The sequence below is a fragment of the Apium graveolens genome, chromosome 8, assembly GCF_009905375.1.
Source record: "Apium graveolens cultivar Ventura chromosome 8, ASM990537v1, whole genome shotgun sequence".
NCBI lineage: Eukaryota > Viridiplantae > Streptophyta > Magnoliopsida > Apiales > Apiaceae > Apium > Apium graveolens.
Genome location: NC_133654.1, coordinates 203,396,659 through 203,424,337, shown reverse-complemented (window position 1 = coordinate 203,424,337; position 27,679 = coordinate 203,396,659). Strand labels below are relative to the sequence as shown.

Here is a 27,679-nt window from a genome sequence, read left to right as displayed (position 1 = left end):
TAATATTAGAGGATAAGATCGTGGGATCAATTGCTTATGAAAATAACACCTACGGTCATAACATTAGGTGTTCAGGGCTTGCAAATGCTAAGGGCCAACGACTTTCGAGTGCATGAACATGTCTTCGATATGCGTAGCTCTTTCATCATGTGATACGTCATGTGGAGTTACTGGGAGAGGATGATTGGAAAGGTACGTAACATTGAGATATTAATGATCATGTCCGTAGGATAATCGTAATTTTGATGTTTTCAGTATGTTAGAAATCTAAAAATTTCGAAAGTGTCAGAAACAAAGTTCCCTCTCTCCCTCAATTGTTGTTGAGAGACTTTTTTAAAATAAATATAAAGTAAAAGATTTTTTTAAAAAAAGGTTATAAAACTATATCTTATATGTTACTTCCTCTGTTCCATTGATTTTTATATACTTTCCTTTTTTGGATGTCTCATTCAATTTTATATATTTCAAACTTTCCAAAAATAGTAAAAATTTAATAATATAAAAATCAACCACATCCACTAATTTCTCCCACTACACTCATTTTATTCATTAAATATTAATTGGCCTCATCACTTTACCCAATTTTATACTTTTTCTTATTAAATTACAATTTTTCTTTCTCTCTCATCCCCTAACTTACCAAAACTAATATTATTTTAATGAATTTATTGTACTCCGTGCCCAAACCATTTATATAGAAATGGTTGGGATGGAGGTAGTATATTTTATGTTAAAGTACGTGTGAGATAATACAGCAAATTGAGGATGGAGAGAATATATATATATATATATATATATATTTTTTATGTCAGGAACCTTTCCGGAAATGATCTTTCTAGTCTCCCCTTTTGTCATTTTGATTTGGTTTTAACAAAGACAGCGAGTAGAAAAGGCTGACGAGCTATTCATAAAACACCAAAAAGCAAGACATTTGGTTGTATCAAAACAATCGATCATCTTGTCACTATTCCTAAAATCAAATAGTAAATAAATAAAATAATAATTTGAAATTTAAAGCGTAAGAATTCAGAGATCGGACACATGAGTTATCGGCTGGCTATTTGTTCTGTAGATAAACGTACGCCATGGTACTTCCTCACAGAGGGAGGAGAGAAACTGCACCCAACTCCCCGATTCAATTCTTAATACTAACTTACTAACTGCTAAATTTTGACAGAAAATTGAGCAATTGAAATGGTTCATACGATGATTATTCGCCGTTCAAATGTTAGGGGACACTCATTTCTACCTGTTTTACTATATTTTATGAGTTTGATCATAATTTTCGATATTTATTCTTGCTTTTTTATATAAAGATCCTGAAACGTAGGATACCTGGTAGGCCGATAGCAAGTGAATACTATGTAATCAGTGACCAGCGACAACAAAACTCACCACCACTTTAAAATAGAAAATAGATATACACAAATTAAAATAATCAATAATAGTCAAAATAATAATCCCAAACAATGTTGCATGAATGTAACAAAAGATTGCACAATAGAAATTGAAAATTCTTAACAACATAATTAATTTACAAGAGGCAAAAATCCTAGTTTTATATAAAGGTCTGGAAACATAGGCTACCTAAGAGCATCTTCAATGGGATTAGCTATTTTCATTAGCTAAAACAGGGTAAAATAGATATTATCTAAAATTTGTTGAATCTGTAAAAAATTTTGCTTTAATGGTATTAGTTATAATAGTTAGCCATATTTGAAAAACATTATTGATTGTTATTTTTAAATTTTAGTAGTTTTATTCATAGTTTATATCTATCTTTTGAAAAAAAGAGGTTGTAAATAAATTATCATTATTTTTTAATTTTTTTATTTAATACAAGTAAAAATAAAATATATAATTAATAATTTTTTTTGATATAATTGTTACAATCTAAACATCTGAAAAACTAGTTAACAAACATTACATATATATACTATAAAATATTTACTAATTTTATTTATTATCGTTTATAAGTAATTTTTATAAATACATAATTTACATTAAAATAGTTATAAAAGTAATAATAAATTTAGTTAACATGATTTTTTTAAACAAACAATGATTTTTTTTTTATAATTCTATAATAAAATAATTTTACACTTAACATTAAATAAAATTAAAATATAATATTTAAAAATAATATATATATATATTATAACTATTAAATTATGAATATATATACATATATATCTAGACACATAACTAGGATTATAGCGGCAGAATACATTTATTTTGAAGGGAAATGACCTGGATTTGATATAGAAATATGTAGCGTGCTGGTTTCTCCTTATCTAAAAATTTTGCTAACGCTTTGGAGATGTATTTTTTTACATATTAGGTATATTTTCAAATTTTTGGTTGACAGCTAAATTTTATAGCTAACAGGTGTATCCCATTGAAGATGCTCTAATAAGCCGATAGCAAGTAGCCGGGCGGATACTTAATCATTGTTACTAAAAATCCAAGCTCTAAAAGTCACAATTTGAATACAATTAGTTCTATTTGACCAGAACTAATGCAAAATGGGCGTGCAAGGTAAATATATCGGAAACAATCGTTATCTTTTGTCTTCTATTATTATTTTACTTCGCTATTGATGAAGTATGATCTAAGTACGTTATATAGCTTCTGTGGAAACATAATCTGCATGTAAAATAATAGAGATAAGCAAGCATTTATGGATCAAACATGAACTCAAATCTAAAGGGATCCTATCATCTATCCACTCTGTAATATATTATATTTGGTTGAATCGATTTATTAGGTAGTTGATACTTGAACATCAAAATAAAAATAGTAACAAAGATGTCACAATCCCACTCAGTAAATTGTAAATATTGTATATAACAATGGTGCATTTAGTAAAATGTTTATATTTTATGGTAGATAATTACTAGAAAATGGAGTACTAAAAAACTTGCATGAAAATGACCTTAAAGAAATGTACAAAATATAAGTCATTAGATCTTAAACATGGCAAACGAATCAATGCATTAAGATTTAAGATACTCCAAAACATAAAGGAAAGTGACAAACATGCATTTATAATATATATGCCCTCACTCTATAAACAAGAATCAAGCAGCTAGAGCTGACCAAGATCAGTGGACAAGACAAAGAAAATGGCCAGAGTTTCTCTTAATGCCTGCAAACTTGAGCTTCCGAGGACTATAATCAATCGAATTCACATCATTTTCCATTTCATAGCTATACTAAGCTTACTATACTACAGAGCTTTAAACATCTTTAGTAATGATAAAAGTGTGCCAATTTTCCTTTGGGGGCTTATGGCAATTGCAGAGATTATGTTTACTTTCCTTTGGATCTTTACACAGGCTTTTCGATGGAGGCCAGTGGCCCGGACAGTTTTTCCAGAAAATCTTCCAGCAGATGCTGAGTTACCAGGAGTTGATGTATTTATATGCACTGCTGATCCTACCAAAGAGCCTACTATAGAGGTGATGAACACTGTTTTGTCAGCTATGGCTCTTGATTATCCATCGGATAAGCTTAGCGTTTATTTGTCTGATGATGGTGGTGCTGCATCAACACTTTGTGCTATTAAGGAAGCATGTTTGTTTGCAAAGTCTTGGTTACCTTTTTGCAGGGAATATGATATCAAGACAAGATGTCCTGAAGCATATTTTTCTAAGTTTGGAGATGATGAGCGTGTTTTACGGAGTGATGATTTCAAGGCAGATGAAGCAAAAATTAAGGTAATTATGTTTTTTCAACATAAAGAGGAAATATTGAGTATGGTATTGTCATAATGCACTTTTTTGGTCGTATAAACATGATTTGCTAAAAAATATCAATTCTGCAGTCTGCGTATGAGGTGTTCAAGATGAATGTTGAGAAAGCTGCCTCAGAAGGAAGTGCTGTACATGATCGATCTGCTTATGTTGAGGTATGTGCCAATTAAAAGGTTAACTTAATCGATTAATAGCCTTTGGTGCAGAGTTCATATTGATGCAAAGAATGGTAACTGGGGATTAATATGGAACAAAACTTAGAAATGTAGTCTGATTGTCATATCTCTCAACTCTTTATTTGAACCTTGGTAGGAATGAAGCACCGTTTAGAATTTTTATTATATTATTTTTCCTACTACGATCTTAAGAACACGATTCTACAATATCATACAAATTAAGGATCTTGAGAAGAATATAGGAAAATGAATAAAATTAATTAGTCAAAACAAAAGAAAACTAATATATAGATCAGAAGAAATTGTATCATTGTTTGTTTTGCGTTGTAGGTAATACATGACGATAATAGCAAGGACAGGAAGAGTGATGACAACAATAAAATGCCTCTTCTTGTTTATGTGGCTCGTGAAAAAAGACCAACTCGCCCTCATCGTTTCAAGGCTGGAGCCCTCAATGCACTTGTATGCATAATTATATTCTTGCTCCTTTTTCCCTTCCTCACGTTCACATGACGACAATAATTTGTTATAAATTCATTGTTTCAGCTCCGAGTTTCAGGCATAATGAGCAATGCCCCCTACATCATTGTATTAGACTGTGATATGTACTGCAATGACCCTGCCTCAGCTCGACAAGCAATGTGCTTCCATCTTGATCCTCAGATGTCTCGTGATCTTTCTTATGTACAGTACCCTCAGATTTTCTATAATGTTAGTCAAAATGATATTTATGATGGCCAAGCAAGAGCAGCATACAAGGTACAGTGATTTAAACAGCTTCTTCGGTAGTTTAGTAATAGGCATAGTAATTGATGAGGTCCATGACATTTCAGACAAGATATCAAGGTATGGATGGACAACGAGGCACGGTCTGTGCAGGGACAGGCTACTACTTGAACAAAAAGGCATTATATTGTAGTCCCAGCCAAGAAGGTTTGCTCATTTTTTGAAGCATTTGTGCAAGCGTTGAAACTAAATCCAAGAGCTGTAACATTAAGAAACCTAATTATATGCTGTTAATGTTTCCTTTATAATTTGATTGGCAGATAAAATTCTCTACGAAGCAGATGTAAAATTTGGCAGCTCCATGGAGTTCCTTGCCTCACTAATAAGTAGTACCAATGTTGACACCTTCGAGATGAAAAAGTTATCAAAAGCAGTTATAGAAGAGGCAGAGACCCTGGCTTCATGTGACTATGAAAAGGGCACGCAATGGGGTAAAGAGGTAAGCACGACATATATATTAGTTTCGAATGGCAAGTTTGTTACCGGGGTCATACCTTAATACTCTCACACATGTGCCTCACCGAGGCTGAACCCTCAACCACTTGTTACCAAGGACGGATATCCAGTTGGTATAATGCAGTGTTAGTACAAAAAATATGTTAGTGCAATGAAAAGTAGAACGAGTTCTTGAAATTGAAAGTTTATATTCATGTGATGACAGATTGGCTATTCCTATGATTGTTTATTGGAGAGTACATTCACGGGGTATCGTCTACACAACAAAGGGTGGCGTTCTGTCTATCTCTATCCAAAAAGGCCATGTTTCTTAGGATGTACTACCATTGATATGAAGGATGCATTGGTTCAGCTCATTAAATGGTCCTCTGGATTGCTTCAAGTTGGTCTCTCAAAGTTTAGTCCAATGACTTACGGTTTATCAAACATGACAGTCCTTCAAAGTCTGTGCTATGGATACTTCACATTCATGCCACTGTTCTCAGTCCCTTGCCTAATATACGGAATCATTTCTCCACTATGTTTCTTAACTGGCATTCCCCTATTCCCAGAGGTATATGAATCACCATCTCGTCTAACAATTGAACTCGAACATTTCACCATTATCTTTCCTTGTGCAGGTTTCAAGCTCATGGTTTGCAGTATTTGCTGGGGTTTACATGTCATCCCTTATTCAACATCTATATGAAGTTGTATCCAGTGGCAGCTCAATTAGGACATGGTGGAATGAACAAAGAATATTCTTGATAAAGTCAGTTACAGCATTGCTCTTCGGAAGCCTTGACGTTCTAATGAAGTGGCTAGGCATAACAAAAGCCAGTTTCAGATTGACAAACAAAGCTGTGGATCAAGAAAAGCTCGAAAAGTACATGAAAGGAAAATTTGATTTCAGTGGTGCGAAGATGTTCATGATTCCACTGACATTATTAGTCATACTTAACACCTTATGTTTCATAGGTGGAATGAAAAGGGTCATAACAATGCGAAATTGGGGAGAAATGTTTGGACAGGCTTTCCTGTGTTCATTCATATTAGTCCTTAGTCTTCCAATACTGCAGGGACTCATACCGAAAAGAAACAAGTGAATGCATGATTCTACCTATAGCTGTTGTAAACTTTTGTTCTAGGGCCCAAGGGGCCATGCCAATCTATAGCTGTTGTAAACACATGATTCTGTTGTGTGTTCTGAAGATATATTGCAAACAAATGGTTTACTACCTAGTGTACAAAAGACTTGAATAATGTAGTGAAAATCTATAGTTGTTTTTTGGGGATATATTTAGCTCATATTTGGGTGTGCAGTCTTTAACTCGTAGAATGGATGACATTTTATTTGTATTGCCGCCGCCACATCAAAAATGTTTCCGAGTAGAGATTGCATGCATAAACTTCAGAATACACCAGCATCCTCTTCTCCACTTGGGTGATGGTGTTCTCGTATTCCGATCATTCCTAAAAAAATGTACAACAGCAGCCTAGGCCCCTGGGTTATTTACATTTAAAAGAGAGTGATCAACACACTTGTTGTTTGATACTTTTTTTTATTAATAATTAATAATGAACCGCATCAGCTATCTTTGTTATTGTTTAATACTTGATTTGTTAAAATTTTATTTTTCGCAATAAAAATTAGATATTATTTTTTATAATATTTCCTTTTTGAAATAATTTATAAAATTATATAATATAGAAAATTTAAAACGCGAGAAATAAATATAAATAAATGAATGATACAAAAAAAATAATACAAAACTTTGAAACTTGTTAAAATATGATTCTATTAAAACTTCCCGATACACTTGTTTCAAAGTTTATCTCGTTTCAAAGTTTATCTCAGAATAGTTGGAGCTCCTGTACAAGTTTTGTCGGATAAAACCAAATGATTAGAGGTATCCCGGACACTATACGTCCACCTGTTCTCAAACTTCAAATTGGATCACATTCTAACAAAATTTATCTATATAAAATATTATAAATTATATAGCGATGACCTTAATTTACATCGATTTTTAAAATACTGATCTAATTTTTAAATTATCAAAATAATAATCAACTTTTCATTATATTTTTGAAAAAAATGGCCGCCGTCAACAACTGTTCAAAATATGTCGTTAACTATTATATTTAAAACATTTTTTACAGAATGATAACTATACTTTTAAATTTTTAAAATAATAACATATTGTTATTGTGGAAGATTTTGAGAGAATTTCCTAGATTATTTTTTGTCAGGAGAGAGTTTACTAGATTGAGTGTTAATACGAGATTTATAACGTTATAAAATTTTTTAAGATAGGTGGATGCACTTCTCTATATTTTTATTAAAGTTTTGATTGGACCGGACACTTAATTCATTTAGAAAAAGTGAAAAAATTAATAAAGTTTTGAATTGTGTTGTATAGCGATATCATATGTTTTTATATATTTTTAGTGAAAATAAAGGTGTGAGTATGAGTGAAGACTTGACGAAATCATTCTTTTAAAATGCGAAAAAGATGTTAGAAATTTATAAAAGTTTGACCTTTATTTTGAAAATAAGTCTAAAATTACTGTAATTTACATTTTAAATATATTAGTTAATAACGCAGACTTAACAAAAGTTAAAGGTAGCCACATTTTTTAATGGCCGCATGAAAAGTTGGTCACTATAATGATAATTTGAAATTTAGCCACTGTTATAAAAATTGGTGTAAAATAGATTTACCATTATGTAATTTACTCTATAAAATAATATGAATATGGAAGATACTTTTATAAATAGGGATTTAGGTGAAATTTTCTCGAAAAACTATACTTGCACCAAAATATACTCCTCCCAAAATGTGACTTTTTAGAGCATCTTCAACGGTGTTATGTATAATGGGTTGACTAAATTGGATCTGTATCTGTAAGATATTGTACTTAGATGATATTAGTTATATTAGTTAGCTATATTTTAAAAATAGTATGTTATTAAAATTTTAAATTGTTATAAATAGAATATATTATTTTATTATGATAATAAGTGATTAATTTTTTTTATAGATTTCTTATAGGTCTGTACTGGTTTAACAAATATAGCCAATATGAATAAGTGCAATACAACGTCGGAGATGGTTTTTTTTATATAATTCCTATATTTTATTAATATAATATATATTAATGATTTTTAGCTAATGGTTTTGTGTTGTTTTGTGAAGTGATAAAATGACTTCAATTACGAAAAGCTATTGGCTTTGTATAAATTTTCTGTCAAGGTAAATGATAGATAAGGCTGATTGTTTTTGAAATTATTGTTGTAAAATTATTGCTCACTATGGAGTTTCCGTTGCATTTCATATCAATTTGTAGTCGGCTGAATGAGTGTTAAACCATAAAATGTATATGGTAAAATAGTTAAAGGGTAAAGACTTGATGACATCATCATTAGAAATGAGCAAAACCAAGTTAAAAAATCAAAATCAAAATTATAATTGCAAAAAATCGTACAAAATATTAGAGATGTCTTCGATCTAACTTTTTTTTTGCCTATCCAACTTCGACATTGTTCATTTAATAACGTCCATATTGGCCGTTTTGATCTATGTCATGTTATATCTGTGCAATCGCTTATAAATTTTTAAAAATATTATCGAATTCATATATAATTTTTCAATGTTAATGAATTACGTATTCAAGTATTAGTATATATATATATATATATATATATATATATGAAAGCTAGTAAGTTGTATAATATAAGAGTCAAGTGGATCACGAAAACCACTTATGCCCTTCAACTAAAATTTTGAATAAAAATATTATAAAATATATTATTTTTTCAAAATAATATGAAAGAGATATGTCCTACGTCCAATCATGTATGAGGATTTATGAATAACTTTTATGTAATCTGTTTTGATTTCATTGATATTAATAAAAGACTTGTTTTGTTTTTATTGCGGACTCTATCTATTTAAATGTTTAAATAAGATATACCACAGTTTAGAGGAAAGCTTTTTATGGATTGTGATGAGATCATAATAATGAGACCTAAAAGATGATAACTCTAAACTTAAATAGTTACTGGTCATAGGATTACTAACTGGTAATTAATGATCCGCAAAGATCGGTACATACTATGCTTGCTTCATTATGAAGGATGTCTGTTCTCATAGACATTTGTGTGGTGACACTATAGCTAGTATGTAGGTGCTTATTATAGAATAAGTTCACTGAACATGACTCACAGAGCTGAACAACTGATGGAGTTCACTCACGTGTCAGCAGTTGTTCACATAGTGATAGTTGTACAAGTACCCTTAGACTTGAGGTCATCATAGTCATCTTGTGTACACTGAACTATGCTTTGGTTTAGTTCTTAGTCTCAAGGGACAATTATAAGGGCTCTACTGGGTATAAGAATTTGTACACGAAGATAGTGTATGATCAATAAAGGATCTACCCCTTCCAGTGTAGGAAGAGAATGTTCAATGCTGATCCCCTTATGTTAGTTCAGGAATCTCTGGCCAGAGTGAATGAAATTAGAAAGGAGTTTCTAATTTACATTAAATAGAACTAAGAATAGTGAATGGGAAAGCAAGTGATTAAATAAGATAGGCTTGACACAAGTTCCATGCCTTGTATTTAATCGTGACATTGCAGGGTAGAAAGAATTAATTGTACGGTAACTACTCACTGAATAGGTTCTTGGTATTCTAAGCAGTGAATTCGTATTATCCGGATAGTCGTGATATGCTGAGAAGTATCCCTCACGATGTAGAATAAATATGATTAATTAATTAATCATATTTAATAAATTAGAGAATTTATATAAATAATGATAAAATAGTTTTATTATTATTTATTTCTACAACCGGCTTAATATTGAACCTACAGGGTCACACCATAAAAGAGAATGATTTAATGGTGGAGGAATTAATTAATAATGGCTGATAATTATTTATTTATGAAATAAATAATTAATTGGCAAATTTAATAATTGATTAAATGAGATTTAATTGATTATAAATTAATTAAGAAAAGGTTCTTAATATGATTAATTAAGAATTTAATTTTTGGAAATTAAATCAAGTGAGAGAATTATTTCTAAAGAGTTTAGAAAAATGATTAATATTTAAAAGGTGTTTTAATTATTAGTGAGAATAATAAAGGGTTAATAATAACAATATTTTATAGGAAAATTTTCAGCTGAAAATTTTGCCTATAAATATACTGTTATAGACCCTATTTTTGCCTCAACCAAAAAGATTTACAATACCCTAATTCTCTCCATCTCCTCCTCCTTCATTACATCGTTTTCTTGGTGGATACCGGTGGAGTGCTTCACACTTGAGGAGCAGCTGCTAAGGATCTCCGTTCATCGTTTTTGGATCGCCATTAAAGACCTCCATCTTTCCAATAACGTAAAGCTTCTTAAGGTAAACATACTGAACTACGAATTAAATATTATTTTTCGCATGGATCCCGCGGAGGGTTTCAGTTTTTTTTTTAAGATTTAAATTTACGTTTTCGCTGCGTTTATGTGCTAAAAACCCTTCAATGGCATCAGAGCTACTTGCGAAAAGTTTTTAATTCGTTTATGTGTTTAACTGTTTTCGATTTATGAGCATGTACGTGATTCACCATGATTTGATGTTGATATAATATGCTTATATATGTATGGTTTTGAATATATGATATTCATGTGAGTTGTATAATCATAAGATGATTATGTAATCTGTATATATACTGATATATACATGATTTATGTTTGTTCTAATTATGAGAATCATATTAGATACGGATTCTGAATTGGCTGCTGCAGATTTGCTGAAATCTGGATCTGGTGTCCGATTTACGCAAACGAATACCCTATTCCATAGGTAAACGAGTGTCTGAACAAAACTGATAGTTAAAGCTATCAACGACTCGTCTGTAAGGCGTTTGACGTCGTTTACTGCCCGTAAATAGTGATTCTTGTTTTTCTGATTTGATTCTGATTTTTCTGATTTTTGTCATATTTTCTTTTTATGATTAGATCATGGATAATATGATATATTAAGATAATCTTATGTGTTTTAACATGCTTTTATGTGTTGTATGAGCATGGTGGATGGTTATGGCCTTTCGACCTTAGTGTAATGGTTTTGGTTTTGGTTTTAAATACGACTTGCATGTCGTCAATCTTTGTAATCATAAATCTCGAATGTAACTCGAGTTATTCTTGTAAGTTCATTAGATTAGTTTTACTTTCAATCATGTAATGTAATTGAAGACTCAAGAAGGATATCCAATGGAGGTGATACAAAGAAGAAGACGAGGCATACAAGAAGACTTATGTAATAAGTAGTTGTATTTATTTCCATCACCATATTAGATTGACCTTGATCTTTATCATGAGCTTGATAAGATCACATAGGATGGGGCCATAACCAAACACATTTACTTTATTGCACTTTACATTTACTTGTTTATTTAATTTTATATATGATATATATGCCTATGTTTACCATGCGATGATAGATTTAAGTGAACTTAAATCAATATAAGGCGTGCTCTAGAAAATCTAGAATAAGAATCGTTTCTTTCCATAACAATAAATATTATGAATACGATCATGAGATTCTTGTGTTTATGAAACACGTAATTGAATATGAATTTTCAATATTGAGAGAAAGGATGATTCTGTCAACAACAGATTTCTATATGTAAGAAAGGGTTATTAAGTGACGCCTCTTGACAATGCTCCACCCGATCTGGGAATCATCTGATTATCGATTATTGATTTGAAATATGTAATTTAAAAGGAAGAATCTCTTTATAATATGATTATGATTGTATCGTAATATAATCCCTCTAAAATTAAATAATATCAAGTAGTAATTGGCCAATGACACAACGGGCTTGTGTCGGTCATAGCCTTCCAACATGGTAGAAAGTGGTTCTTATTTTTAAATCATTGTCGTTTCGTGCTACAGCCGAGGGCTTTGATTTCGAAATAAGAAATACTTGTCTATTACATAGATATGTGTACATTGAATTAGAATATAAAGGCCGGTATGTGCTACAGCCGTGGGCCGTTGGAGACTGATTCAATTGTACGAAATGTTGGGTTAGACTTGACTTAGAATATTGAGTTTATCGTGCCACAGCCGTGACTCAATTATTCAAGAGGCTAAACTTATATTAGGGAATAACATAAGATGTAATTGACAAGAGTTGTCTGCCTATTGAACATCACATGACGTTTCGTGCCACAGCCGAGGTTGTGTGATGGAATGTAGAATCCCTATTCCCACTAGCATTATGAATGCTTAATTTTCACTTAGGTGGTTGAAAAAATTAGATAAACTAGTGGGAGAAACTTATGAATAAAGACCCGATTCATATAGTGTTTTGAAATAAAATTGAATATTTGCTAAGTGTTGTTATGTGTTTATCATTTACAGATTTACTATATTCGTCATGTCTTCTGCACTATCACTCCGGAGCATACTAGATGCTCACAAGTTGACTGGTCCTAATTTAGCTGTTTGTTTTCACTGTAACAAGATGGGGCACTGGAAGAGGAACTGCAAGGTTTACCTTGCAGAATTGAAGAAGAAGAGTAGTGAGACTACCGCTTCTGATTCAGGCATATTCATGATCGAAGTTAATATGTCACTAGGTCAAATTTCTACTTGGGTATTAGATACCGCCCGTGGTTCTCATATTTGCAATTCGTTGCAATGACTAAAGGGAAGTAGGACTCTTGAAAAAGGTGAGGTGATTCTACGTATGGGCAATGGAGAAAGGGTTGCGGCCATATCTGTAGGATCATTTAGTTTACATATGCCTACGGGCAAGACTATTATTTTGAATAATTATTATTACGTTCCCTCTATTGTGAGGAATATTGTTTCTATTCCTATATTGGATGTGGATGGTTTATCATTTATTATTAAGAATAATGAATCTATCCTTAGAGATAATGTTCTTTTTGGACGTGGCATTTTAAATAATGGTCTGTATGTATGTGACGTAGAGCATGATTTACTTCAGATTGAACAAACTAATAAAAGAAAACGAGATGATGAAAATCTGACCTATTTATGGCACTTTAGGCTAGGTCATATTAGTGAAAATAGACTGCGGACATTGCATAAGGAAGGGTTACTTGACCCCTTTGATTTTGAATCATATCCTACATGCGAGTCTTGTCTATTAGGTAAACCAAATCTCCATTTAGTGGACATGGAGAGAGGGCTGCAGATTTGCTAGGATTGGTACACACAGATGTATGTGGACCAATGTCTACGCAAGCCATGGGTGGATTTTCGTACTTCATTAATTTCATAGATGATAGATCTAGATTCAGATATGTGTATTTGATGAAACACAAGTCTGAAGCCTTTGAAAAGTTCAAAGAATATAAACATGAAGTGGAGAAACAAACCAAACACAGTATTATAACTCTTCGATCAGATCGAGGTGGTGAATACTTGAATGGAGAGTTTCTAGATTATCTCAAAGAAAATGGTATAGTCTCCCAGTGGACTCCTCCATATACTCCGCAGTTAAATGGGGTATCTGAAAGGAGAAATCGAACTTTGTTAGACATGGTTCGGTCCATGATGAGCTATGCGAATCTTCCAGTATTCCTATGGAGTTATGCATTGGAAACCTCAGCATATTTACTGAATAAGGTGCCTTCCAAATCTGTTCCTCAAACACCATATGAGATATGAAAAGAAAGGAAACCGAGTCTTAAACACGTTAAGATTTGGGGATGTCCAGCTTATGTCAAGAAAGTTGACCCAGATAAGCTGGAATCTCGATCCGTAAAATATAGTTTTGTGGGATATCCTAAAGAGACTTTGGGGTATTACTTTTATACCGATCATCGGGTGTTTGTCTCCAGACATGCTACCTTCTTGGAAAAGGAGTTTATCCTTGAAGGAAACAGTGAGAGCAAATTGAACTTGATGAAGTTCAAGAAGCACAAACTACTACGGATCAAGTGGAAACACCTGTTCAGACTGAACAACCTTCTGTGGAACAACCCATTCGTAGGACATGGAGAGTGTCTCGCCAACCTGAGAGGTATTATGGCATTGTCATTGAGAATGACAATGAGTTGTAAATCATTGATGATGACGATCCTGTGACCTATAATGAGGCTATGAGTAGTGTTGACTCAGAGAAATGTCATAGTGCCATGAAATCCGAAATGGAATCTATGTATACCAACCAAGTATGAACTCTGGTTGAGGCGCCTGAAGGTGTTAAGCCTATTGGGTGCAAGTGGGTATACAAAAGAGAGATTGGAGCAGATGGCCAGGTGGAGACCTATAAGGCCAGCCTCATGGCAAAAGGATTCAAACAAAGGCAAGGGATTGACTTTGATGAAACATTTTCACCTATAGCCCTGTTAAAATCAATTCGGATTTTGCTTGCGATTGCTGCTTACTACGACTATGAGATCTGGCAAATGGACGTGAAAACGGCCTTCCTCAATGGGGAACTTGAGGAGGAAGTGTATATGACACAGCCAGAGGGTTTTCTTTCCAAGGGAAATGAACACCTAGTGTGTAAGCTACTGCGAACCATATATGGTTTAAGACAAGCTTCTCGTAGATGGAACATCCGTTTTGATGAGACAATCAAAGAGTTTGGTTTTATCAAAAATATAGATGAACCATGTGTCTACAAGAAGGTTAGTGGGAGCGCGGTAACATTTCTTGTATTGTATGTGGATGACATACTTCTTATAGGAAATGATATACCGATGCTACAATCAGTCAAAGTATGGCTATCAAAGAACTTCACCATGAAGGACTTGGGAGAAACATCCTACATTCTCGGTATGAAGATCTATAGAGATAGATATAGAAGAATGATAGGTCTTACCCAGGATACATACATCCAGAAAGTGCTTAAAAGGTTTAGCAGGGAAAACTCCAAAAGAGGTCTCATACCGATGAGCCATGGAGTGTCCCTTTCCAAAAAATGTCTCCTAAGACACCTGAGAAAAGAGAGCGTATGAGTAAGATTCCTTATGCTTCAGCAATAGGATCTATCATGTACGCGATGTTGTGTACAAGGCCTGATGTTGCTTATTCAATTAGTGTGACGAGCAGATATCAGTCCAATCCAGGTGAAGACCATTGGAAAGCAGTGAAAAACATCCTTAAGTACTTGCGAAGGACTCAAGACATTTTTCTTGTTTTTGGTGGTGAATCTGAGTTAAAAATAGAGGGTTATACTGACTCTAGTTTTCAATCAGAAAGTGATAGCAAATCCAAGTCAGGGTACGTGTTTACTCTGAATGGTGGTGCGATTAGTTGGAAGAGTTCCAAACAGTCTACAACGGCTGACTCCATAGCGGAAGCAGAATATATAGCTGCAAGTGAGGCTGTAAAAGAAGCCGCTTGGATGAGGAAATTTATTTCTGAGTTGGGAGTTGTTCCTAGCGTTGAAGAGCCTATTGTGTTGTATTGTGATAACAACGCAGCAACAACACAAGCCAAGGAACCTAGGTCTCATAGAAATTCCAAACATGTCCTGCAGAGCTTTCATCTGATTAGGGAGATTGTTGAAAGAGGAGATGTCAACGTCGAGAGAGTTGACACACATAACAACGTAGCAGACCCACTCACAAAGCCACTTTTTCAGAGTCACTTTCATCATCATAAAGACAAGATGGGTATTAGATACCAGAGTGATTGGCTTTAGTACAAGTGGGAGATTAAAAGAGATATGTCCTAAGTCCAATCATGTATGAGGATTTAGGAATAACTTTTATATAATCTGTTTTGATTTCATTGATATTAATAAAAGACTTGTTTTGTTTTTATTGCGGGCTCTATCTATTTAAATGTTTAAATACGATATACCACATTTTAGAGTAAAGCTTTTTATGGATTGTGATGAGATCATAATAATGAGACCTAAAAGATGATAACTCTAAATTTAAATAGTTCCTGGTCGTAGGATTACTAACTGGTAATTAATGATCCGCAAAGATCGGTACATACTATACTTGCTTCATTATGAAGGATGTCTGTTCTCATAGACATTTGTGTGGTGACACTATAGCTAGTATGTAGGTGCTTATTATAGAATAAGTTCACTGAACATGACTCACACAGCTGAAAAACTGATGAAGTTCACTCACGTGTCAGCAGTTGTTCACATAGTGATAGTTGTACAAGTATCCTTAGACTTGAGGTCGTCATAGCCATCTTGTGTACACTGAACTATGCTTTGGTTTAGTTCTTAGTCTCAAGGGACAATTATAAGGGCTCTACTGGGTATAGGAATTTATACACGAAGATAGTGTATGATTAATAAAGGATCTACCCCTTCCAGTGTAGGAAGAGAATGTTCAATGCTTATCCACTTATGTTAGTTCAGGAATCTCTGGCCAGAGTGAATGAAATTAGAAATGAGTTTCTAATTTACATTAAATAGAACTAACAATAGTGAATGGGAAAGCAAGTGATTAAATAAGATAGGCTTGACACAAGTTCCATGCCTTGTATTTAATTGTGACATTGGAGGGTGGAAGGAATTAATTGTACGGTAACTACTCACTGAATAGGTTCTTGGTATTCTAAGCAGTGAATTCGTATTATCCGGATAGTCGCGATATGCTGAGAAGTATCCCTCACGATGTAGAATAAATATGATTAATTAATTAATCATATTTAATGTATTAGAGAATTTATATAAATAATGATAAAATAGTTTTATTATTATTTATTTCTACAACCGGCTTAATATTGAACCTACAGGGTCACACCATAAAAGAGAATGATTTAATGGTGGAGGAATTAATTAATAATGGCTGATATTTATTTATTTATGAAATAAATAATTAATTGGCAAATTTAATAATTGATTAAATGAGATTTAATTGATTATAAATTAATTAAGAAAAGGTTCTTAATATTATTAATTAAGAATTTAATTTTTGGAAATTAAATCAAGTGAGAGAATTATTTCTAAAGAGTTTAGAAAAAGGATTAATAATTAAAAGGTGTTTTAATTATTAGTGAGAATAATAAAGGGTTAATAATAATAATATTTAATGGAAAAATTTTCAGCTGAAAATTTTGCCTATAAATATACTATTATAGACCCTATTTTTACCTCAACCAAAAAGATTTACAAAACCTAATTCTCTCTATCTTCTCCTCCTTAATTACATCATTTTCTTGGTAGATACCGGTGGAGTGCTTCACACTTGAGGAGCAGCTGCTAAGGATCTCCGTTTTTGGATTGCCATTAAAGACCTCCATCTTTCCATTAACGTAAAGCTTCTTAAGGTAAACATACTGAACTACGAATTAAATATTATTTTTCGCATGGATCCTGTGGAGGGTTTCGGTTTTTTTTAAGATTTAAATTTACGTTTTCGCTACGTTTATGTGCTAAAAACCCTTCATAATATTCTACAAAAATCATTATTTTATTCAAATTTTGAACGTCATACATATATTGCATGTAAAACATTATGAAATGTTTTATTTCTACGAAATATGTTTAGTTTGGAGAACATTTGTTCAAATTGCAGAACATACACATTATACTTATTAAACTTAAATAATTTTCAACAATTTTAATGAATTATAATATTCATAGAACATATTTCATAAAATAATATATTTTATAGTGTTTTGATTGCATAATATAGGTGGTCTCCGAGGTCTCCTCTAAAAATGTGGTGTCCATAGAATTTTTTTCATAATATACATATATAATGACTACAACAAATAATTTATTTGAAGCAAAAAAAGTAATCTTCTAATATATATATAATAAAGCAAATGAGGGGTTGAGTGAGACAATTTATTCAATATAAAATGACGATTTTAACCCTTATCCTATTTATTATTATGAATTTAATATCCATTAATAGCTAATCTTCATTACTGCATATTAGTTAATTTGTAGCTAATAGCTATATATATACACACACTTACACATATATGCAAACATATGTTACTTTCAATAATATATATCATTTAAAAAGTGATTAATTTAATTAAGAGATACCTAAAATAATTAATAATATTACATGGTTAAATTACATCAATTTTTTTAAACCATGTATCATATTAATTATGGTTTAAGTAGCTGATAATAAGAAATCTTCACTAACTAATTTTACAGTACACTTGCAAAATATAATTTTTTTTAAAATTGTTTAAAATTTAATACGATTATTTATGACATTTTATGAGTATCAAATACTTACAAAATAGACAATAATATAATCACATTTACATCATCGTGCACGTATATTACATGAAATTCTTATAAATACAATACAAAAAACATATTTTGCAAATTAAATTATATATTTCCACGACGATAGTATATAGTCACATATATACATTCACATTTATACATGTGTGTTACACAAAATTAACACCAATACAACACAAAATACAAAAAATATAAGGGAGCCGACATTAATATAATTACCATTGAGAACTTCTTCTAATACAATATAGAGAAAAATAAGGTTGGTAACCGCCAATATTTATCACTAATTTAATTTTTCAAATGTCTCAAACATACACCGAAATTAATAAAGATGTTGTAATACTTTAGAACATGCATGTACCTCGCACGTGCTATAGAGCTAGTTATCTCTTTAGGGGATAACGTTTTGAATTAACAATTTTCTTGGATCTTACAAATATTATTTTAGAGGAAATCTGTTACGTCCATAGGGGGGTGAATACAGTTTATGCAAACAATTCGATAAAACTTAACGAAATCAGCAGTTTTAATATTAACCAGATAAAATCTGTTACAAAAGTACCCTCTCAAAGGATGAACAATTTTTCTTGAGAGCTGCTAGGTTATCTGAAGATATAATAATTTGTAACACATATAGTGTAAACCTAATATGTGCTTATCTGGTGCAGAATTACACAATCAATAAGGAATCCTATTCTATTACAATAAGGAATCCTAATACATATCCAGGTATGGTTGCTTCTGTAAGTAAAGTCCTTCACCGCCTTGAATTCTGCAATCCCTTTCCTTCTTTGATATCTACTGATGTGACTAAATATTGATCGTCAAATGCTGATCATCATATACTGATAGACAGATACTGATGACGTCACCTTCAGTAAACCCTGATATCAAATACTGATAATAAACTCTGATAATTTATATGCCGATATTATCAATTTCTTCTAACAATATTCCCCAACTTGTGCATTATGTAATTATGTACAAGTTCTAATTGACGATGACAAAAACTATCTAAAGGCAGAAAATAAATATATACAATCTCAGTGGTTATCAGACTTTAACTTCAGTTTTGAACTCTAACACAGTCTTCAGCTTCTTCAAGGAACTTATTCAATATATTTTCTTCCATAACATCCAAGTCCCATTGAATCCTCTGTTTGATATCTTTTAGCTCATCTGTAGATTCATCATTTTGGTTGATGGCTGCCCTGGGATCATGTAATTTTGAATTTCCAAATGATAGATCATCCAGTTTCATAAATCTAATCCTCTTTCCATCAGGATTAAAAGTGAAGACTTTCCGTCCTAGACTCATTTCTACTTTGGCTCCTTCAATAGGCATATCAACAACATATTCTGTTTCATCAATTTACTTTGGAATGTAGTTTGACTTGTAAATCACCCCTATCTGCTTCAACTGTATTAAGTTCTTCAATAATGCAGACCATCTGGCAGTTGCAGAGTTGTTTACCTTGAGAATTATAGCAACAAATTCCAACTCCTGCCATGATTTATCTTTCGTTTGCTCTTGTGTCAACCTCAACCTCCTCCCAGACTCCAAAAAATAATTCAGTTTTTCTCCAACAAGATCAATAACAATTTATACTGATATGATCTTCTGTAAGTCTTCAAGCATCACATTATCTCCAATTTCTGTCAGATTTCCATGCTTCATTAGAATCAAAGCATCATCCACAAATGTGTTGCGCAAGACATGCCTGTATAATTACAAGATTAAGTCACATTGACAATCCTGAGATTTAGTTGTATGATAGTCTAAATCTGTATTATGTATTGTATTTCTTAGTTCTGTAAAATGGTTAGAAGATTAGACTGGTGTATTTTTCTGTAAACAGTTTCAAGCCTAAGAATAAAATTTGGAAGAAGATCAATCAAGATCATGCCTCAGTGAAAAGAGATGGAATTTTGGAGTTGAATAAATCTGTTTTATGAAAAATATTCTAAGTCAAGATATCGACAAGTCACATATCAAGTTATATAGAGAAGTCATTCGAGAACTCCAGAATGACTTATCGAGAAGTCCAAAATGGCTTATTGAGAAATCTCAAAGATATCGACAAGTCAAATGAAGATGTGAAGATTGGAGATAACGACAAATCATTTCTGCATGTAGAGAACTAAGAGATATCGACAAGTCAAATGAGGATGTGAAGATTGGAGATATCGACAAGTCAATTTCTCATTAGAGATCTTGGAGATATAGACAAGTCAAAATGCATATAGAGATCTCAGAGATATCGACAAGTCAAATTCTACATGTAGAGATCTAGAGACCTCGATAAGTCAAGTACACTTCTAGAGAACTCAGAGACCTCGACAAGCTAAATACACTTATAGAGAACTCAGAGATCTCGATAAGTCATTATACTTATCGAGATGTCAGTTCTCTATAAAACAAACTGGAGATCTCGACATGAAGCTCAAATACAGTAATGCAGAAAAGTTAAATATTCAATATTATCAATTAATAAACTATATATTCACTTAAATTGGAAGTCTACAAAAGCAGTTTGAAGAGTGCAAAATCAAGGGTCAAGATTAACTGAAAAAGGAAAGTCACAAACTTACAAGATTGTGCAAATATTTACTAAGCCTAAAATAGAAAGATTCAGGGATTGCTTAGAAAAAGGTTTAATACTTCTTATTACATATTGTGTAAACCAGTGTTTACTAACTATAAAGTAAACACTGGTCCTTTGTTTTTAGAAATAACAAAAACAGATCTAAACTTTTCTTGTACTCTCTCAAGAAAGAAGTTGAGTTCTTTTATTTCAAAGGACTTAGAATTTGTAGCAAGACAAACTTAATCAGTACGAATTAAGTGAGTTTTGAAATATTATGTTTGCTGTGCTTGTTATTTTTATTCTGCTAACATAATATCTTTACAAATTGTACACTTTTTTGTTCACCATATCCAAACAAGTTTGAAAAAGACTAAAACTAAAGAAAACATATTCAACCCCCCTCTGCGTTGCACTTAATATCTAACAAGTGGTATCTGATCAAAATCTGAATGAAAACATGTAAAGATCTTGGAAGTATGAGTGCACAGAAGCTAAGTAGCATCAAGATACCGACCTTTGACATAGCCAACTACAAATTATGGAAAAAGAAGATGATGCTGTTCATAAGGATAGCCAACCCACTGTATGTTCAGATTCTCAAGAATGGCCCCTTTACTCTTATAGAAAGGGTTGAAGAATCTACATATTGAGATATGGTCATCCAACTCATTATTCCCCTAAAGACCCCTCAAAATACACTAAAACTGAAAAAGAAAAAGTCTCTCTGGATAGTGGTTTGCAATTAATTATGATAGAGTCACTTGACAATATGATATATAACAATATTGTCGACTGTGAAACTGCCAAACAGATCTGGGAGAAAATATAGATTTTGTGTGAGGGAACAGAGGAAGTTAGGTCAAATCAAAGGAGGATACTGGTGTCTTAGTATGAGGGTTTTATGGCCAAGTCTAAGGAAGGAATAACTGAAGTTTTTGAGAGATTCAACAAACTAATAAATGACTTGAAACTTCATGATAAATATTATGAAGCTGAAGAGGTTAACCTAAAGTTCTTGCTAGCTCTTCCTGGCCAGCTTGAACAGAAGATATCAGCCATTAGAGAAGGAAGAGATTTGAGCCGAATGACACTGGTGGTGCTATATGGAATCTTGAAGACATATGAACTTGAAATGTTACAAAGAAAGTCAATAAGGGCAAATCAAGGACATGTGCTTGGTGGATCCAGTGCCTTAGTTGTTAATGACAGTGAATCAAGTGAAGATGAACAAGATGCACAGGCTCCAGTCATTCATGCAAAGGACCTCAAAAGCAAGTTGTTTTGGAGGTGAAGGAAGATGAGTATTATACCCTTGATGAGATGGATGAAATGGATCAATCTATGGCTTACCTGGATAAAAAATTCTCTAACATCAAGGTCAAAAAGCCAAAAATTTTCAAGAACAAGGGACAACCCTCCAACATCAACAACTGAAAGTCAAAAAAACTGTTTAACTCAGCTAGCAAAGGAGGTTACAAGACTGGATCTGTTGACATATCAAAGATAAGGTGTTTCAATTGTGATGAATTGGACCACTTTGCTACTGAGTGCAGGAAGCCAAATAAGGTGAAAAAGGATAAAGCTTATTTGGAATTTGAAGCCAAGTATGAAGCTCTCTTAAAGAAGAAAAAAGGGTAGAGCTTATATTGGTAAAGGAAAAAGTTGGGATGACTCTGATGAGGATGAAGACAAAGAAGAATTTGGAAACTATGCTCTCATGGCTCTTGAACATGGAGAAACATCCACTTCAAAATCAGAGGTAGCAACTCTAACCATTATTGATTTATATGCTAGTAAATATAAGGAAACTGTTGAAAAGATGAGTGTAGAGATGTTTTCTATATATACACAAGCATGGTGAAAGCTACTGAGGGGGTGAGTAGGCTGTCAATGATAAATGAGAAGCTTGAGATTGAGAAACAAGATTTAAAACTGCAGCTTGTTGAGCTTGAGACTGTCAAGCAAGAAAATGAATATTTGAAGAACAAGCTGAAGTGTGCTAGTGAAATTGAAGTTGTGTTGAGGGAGAAACTAGAGAAGAATAAGGTGAAACTGAAGTTATTAGGAATGTATCTGAATTGGTTGGACAATACCATGAGAAGAACAAACCATGTGCTAACATAGCTATTGGTTTGGACTATGATGCCTTGAATAGCAACAAGAAAAGTGAAGGTGACAAAGGAAAGGCTATTGCAAATCAAGATGTCCCAGTTATGCTGAGAAAAGTTGATGCACCTTTGTTCATGGCATGTGAAGTTAATTTCAGTGAAGTTGAGTTGGTCATCAAGCAAGAGCTCGCGGATGATGATAAAGAGAAGAAATGCATAAAAACAACTCCAACTCCTAAAACTGATAGGAAGCCCATGGTAAATCAAGTTTCTGAGAAACCAATCAAGGAAATCAAGACTGAAAATTCAGGAAAGAAAAAGAAGAATATGAATGGGAAAATTGGAGTAAACAAGAGCAACAACTTTGCATTTGTTGCAGATGCTCCCAGAAAGCAATGTCAAAAATATGGCTCTACAAGTCATCTAACTCACCTTTGCAAAAGGCTGTTAGTGAGCCAAAAGTGGGAGCTTGCAAATACAATGAAGCAAAAGCTGAAGACCCCTAATCCTTCTGTGATAAATTTGATTGCATTCCTTTTGCAACATGAAAGTAATGACAAGCTGTAATAGACTGAGAATGAATCTCAAAGAGGCAAAAACTGAGTCTACAGCCAAGAAGGAAACTGTAAAGCAAAATTTGAACACTATTCTTTCTGAATCATCAAATTCTACTTCTACACATTCTGTTAACAAGAAGAAAGTACCTAACACTGATTGGGTAAGTAAACACACTTAAATCCTCATTGTATGAAGGGCAAAGATAAAAAGGTCATATGGATCATAGATAGTGGATGCTCCAGGCATATGATAGGTGATAAAGTTCTGTTATCACAATTCGAGGAGATGACTGGCCCATTGGTGACTTTTGGAGAAAATAACAAAGGATTCACAATGGGATATGGCAATTTAGTTTCTGGCACTAAAAGAAACAGGTCAAAAGACATCGGTTATAAACCGGTGTTAAAAGTTTTTAAAAGCGATGTCTTTGCATGTGTAAAGAAAGGTCCAGAGTTTTAGACATCGGTTTTAGACCGATATCTAAGATACCAGTAGACAACAGTTCTAACTAAGAAACTGATGTCTATTTTCTAATATATTACATTTTAACACATGATCACGAGTTCAATAATAGTTTATCTTTTAATTTCAATCAATTTAAGCATGTGACACACAAAGAAAAAAAGACAAAGACAACGTTTATGAAAATTTGGACGTTGTAAATAAGTACTTTTAACATCGGTTATTTTATGAACTGATGTAAATTATAATATTAGACATCAGTTATGTAAGCTTGTATTTAAGATAACTTTTTAACTATTGTTGAAGATGTAATTTAACATCGGTCATCTTAAACTAAACTGATGTTTTGTTCATAAGATACATCAGTTTCTATATAATAAGCTGATGTCAAACCTCCATAAGACTTCAGTTATTTGTTAGGTTTGATTGGTATATAAATCCTATTCTTGCATACATATAAACCAAAACTATATCACAATAGCCAAATCTATTTTCATCAACAAACATCTAATACCACCAATTTCTTAACATCCAAACATCCAATATATTATAATATTTTATAGTGTTAGCACCAGTTTACATCCAAACATCCACCAAAATACAAACATCTACATTATGATCATAATTAAACATAATTAGTTTTTACCAAAATACAAACATATACATTACAAAATTTGTTTGTGCAAGTCTATGAGCTACATGCCTACAAGAACAAAATGTAGTTGTACGCTACAATACTATTCCCGCGAAGCTTATAACAAGTAGACTCTTCCTTCCCTGCTTGTCCATCACGGAAGATGCTATAGTTATGCCTGCAATATAATTGCAAACCAATCACTTCAACTATTAAAAGATATTATGAACTTGCATAAATAAAATCATTTGATGTCCCAATGAGAGCACTGGTAAAATAAGAGACTTTACCAGCACTGCAGAAAACAGAAGTTGAGTAATATATCTTCTGAATTCTCATATCCAACTTCAAAAAATCCCCTATAATCAGTGGCCATTACAGAAGTCTGGAGAGAACCACCACTGCCAGAGGGACTATCTGGGATACTCCCAATGGTGAAGACACCTTGTATATTGAAGTAACTAGTATATAAGCCCAAATGCATGCTCATTTACAAACACACAACACAACACAAATAAGAGTAATAACTCAGAATTTTAGAAAACACACAACATAATAAGTCGGCTGAGCTCGTGAAATAAATAATATAAAGAGTTACAATGCTAGCAGTTACCACAACTTTTCCAGAGAATCTGTTTTTTTTTCTTGAATCCAAAATGTCCATGGCTGCAGTCATAAAGGAATTTAGGCAGTGTGCTTAATCAAGAGGGCTTTTGAATGTAAAAAGGTAAAATTATACAAGTCAGTCTCCTAATTTTCTAAGTCATGATTTCCAATTGTAGTGAGAGATAATCTAGCACCGCAACACCATATCCTTTTATCATTTTCTCACCTTACTTTTCAACCTATAACTAATACAAAAAGCACGCTAAAAATTCCCGTGACTATAAGCATGAAACTATAAACCTTAACAAACCTTGACATTTAAGCTAACAGAGCTGATGCAAACATATAAACAGATAGTGAACCAGTCAAGAAAAAATAAATTCACCTTACAAAATAAAAAAACAGGGTGCCCTTGAGTTAGCTTATGATCAAATTTAAATGATCAGCAGTCTAACGGGTGCCTCTCTATGTTGGTATTTTAAAAATCGAGACAAGACAATCTGTTACAACTGAGACAGCAAAAAGTTTATGATCAGTGACTTCCAATTAGACCTAAATTAATACTTAAAGCTAGGGCATGATGATTAACCAATGTGCTATTTTGTATCATTTTTTGGACACTAAACCATTTCTACATACATGTAAAACTAGGATTATTAATTGCTAAAGAACTAACCATTAGATATAGCTACCAAGAAATATTATAATCTCAAAAGGGGTTTAGAAAATGGATGAAATTCACATGATGAACATATTACAAAACTGAGAGAAGAAAGAACCATGCACACACATAGAAAGAAAGAAGGGGGATATATAGCGAGATAAACATGGAAGAGTGTCAGGTAGAGAGATATACAATAGTACTCTGACATTAAATTTTAGAAAACAAAGCTAAAGTAACTGTTGCCCCTTTATTGCTTTATATTAGTCTGTTTTTCAAATTTGTGAACATGGAAAACAAAGCTGATAATTATTTAAAGCTGATAATGTCTTGTACTTGTAATTTGTAAACCTTTGTCAAACATAAGCTAAGACATAAAAGAGCTACCTATTTCAGAGAAACTGGAAATGTCAACTTGCCACAAAACTCTGGATTTCTAACAATATCCTTGCACATACCCCTTCATGATTTGCAAATAGCAGAGCATGCAACAACATGCTTCCGACCTGGCCATGTACTCTCACTCTCCTCCAACCTTTTAATAACATCATAAAGTAATTCAGGAGATAGATTAGCCCAAGGAAAAAAGGAAAGGAAACAAGATGAGTAGATAAAGACACCTTCACAGGGACTCTAAACTATACTAAATTACGAAAGTATTCATACATAAATCTTTTACGATATTTATTATAGTAAATTAACTCTTATAGTTCCACTATAAACAGTCCATGTCTGTTTTTTTTACTATAATTTTATGAATAAACATTATATTCACTTCACTCATATGACAATTTGAACATTTCAAATGCAGGTTGGTTTTATTTGTACATGATCTACAATTTTATAATATATAAAACATAGTAATAAGCACCTAAGATGGGTTGAAATAATCTGGCTCACGAAAAACAGAAGATATAACACCATTTTTTTGGTAAAATGTGTTATCCCAAGAAGGCTTTTCAGCTGCTGGAGGGACACTATTATAGCTGCTCCAGCCATGAATTCGATTAGAGTAGCCTTTGACAGAAAGTCTATTATGAATCCAAGGTTGCATCATATTTTTATAAATGTAAACGTACGAGTCTTGTGTACTGGTACGACAACTTTTACATGTATGATAATTTGATCAGGAGTGAAAAATGATCTTGGTGATTATTAACCTTAAGAGTCCTAAAGAGGCTTGGAAGAGACCAGCAAAGAAAGTTGATGTGAATGCTAATTGAAGAAATAGAACTTGATCTATAACATGATTAACTTGTTGTCAAGCATTGATCCCATTACTAGTGAAGCTATTGAAACAGGGCCTACTACAAGATCTCTTGAACTCCTAAGGACAACATATATAAGAGGCGGTATAAAGCTTGAATCTACAAATATTTTTAACTCATCATACTAATTAAATGAAAAACATAATAAAATTTTACTTTGGAAATCAAATACTTGTATAGGTACTTACATAGACAAACAATGGGAGGTAGATTAGCAAGCTTTGCGTAACTTATTCCCTGAAATACACGACAAAAAAATCAGTAACAATCATAAAAATCTATGTCGGAAAAATTTATGGTGTAGTTTGGTATAGGTAGCTAGGGACCTGAGGAATGGCCAAGCTAGCAATAGTGAGGCCAACAACAATATCTGATTTAAAAGTTTTGAGAGTATATTCAGGACCCCATT

The 27,679-nt window shown here is 32.6% G+C and overlaps 1 protein-coding gene across 1 annotated transcript; it reads left to right on the top strand.

Moving 5' to 3' along the window:
• Positions 1-3,019: 3,019 nt before the first annotated feature.
• LOC141677004 (cellulose synthase-like protein G1) lies at positions 3,020-6,441 on the top strand. The gene is made up of 8 exons (XM_074482732.1): positions 3,020-3,719; positions 3,827-3,910; positions 4,262-4,393; positions 4,478-4,690; positions 4,765-4,864; positions 4,978-5,156; positions 5,379-5,726; positions 5,794-6,441. Exons 1-8 carry the CDS (start codon positions 3,126-3,128, stop codon positions 6,256-6,258), a joined length of 2,115 nt encoding a protein of 704 aa, XP_074338833.1. The 5' UTR covers positions 3,020-3,125; the 3' UTR covers positions 6,259-6,441.
• Positions 6,442-27,679: the final 21,238 nt, after the last annotated feature.

Coding starts and splice junctions, on each gene's coding strand:
- LOC141677004 (XM_074482732.1), top strand. CDS start 3,126: ATGGCCAGAGTTTCTCTTAATGCCTGCAAACTTGAGCTTCCGAGGACT. Junction 5,157..5,378: donor GCACGCAATGGGGTAAAGAG/GTAAGCACGACA, acceptor ATGTGATGACAG/ATTGGCTATTCCTATGATTG. Junction 5,727..5,793: donor GCATTCCCCTATTCCCAGAG/GTATATGAATCA, acceptor TTCCTTGTGCAG/GTTTCAAGCTCATGGTTTGC.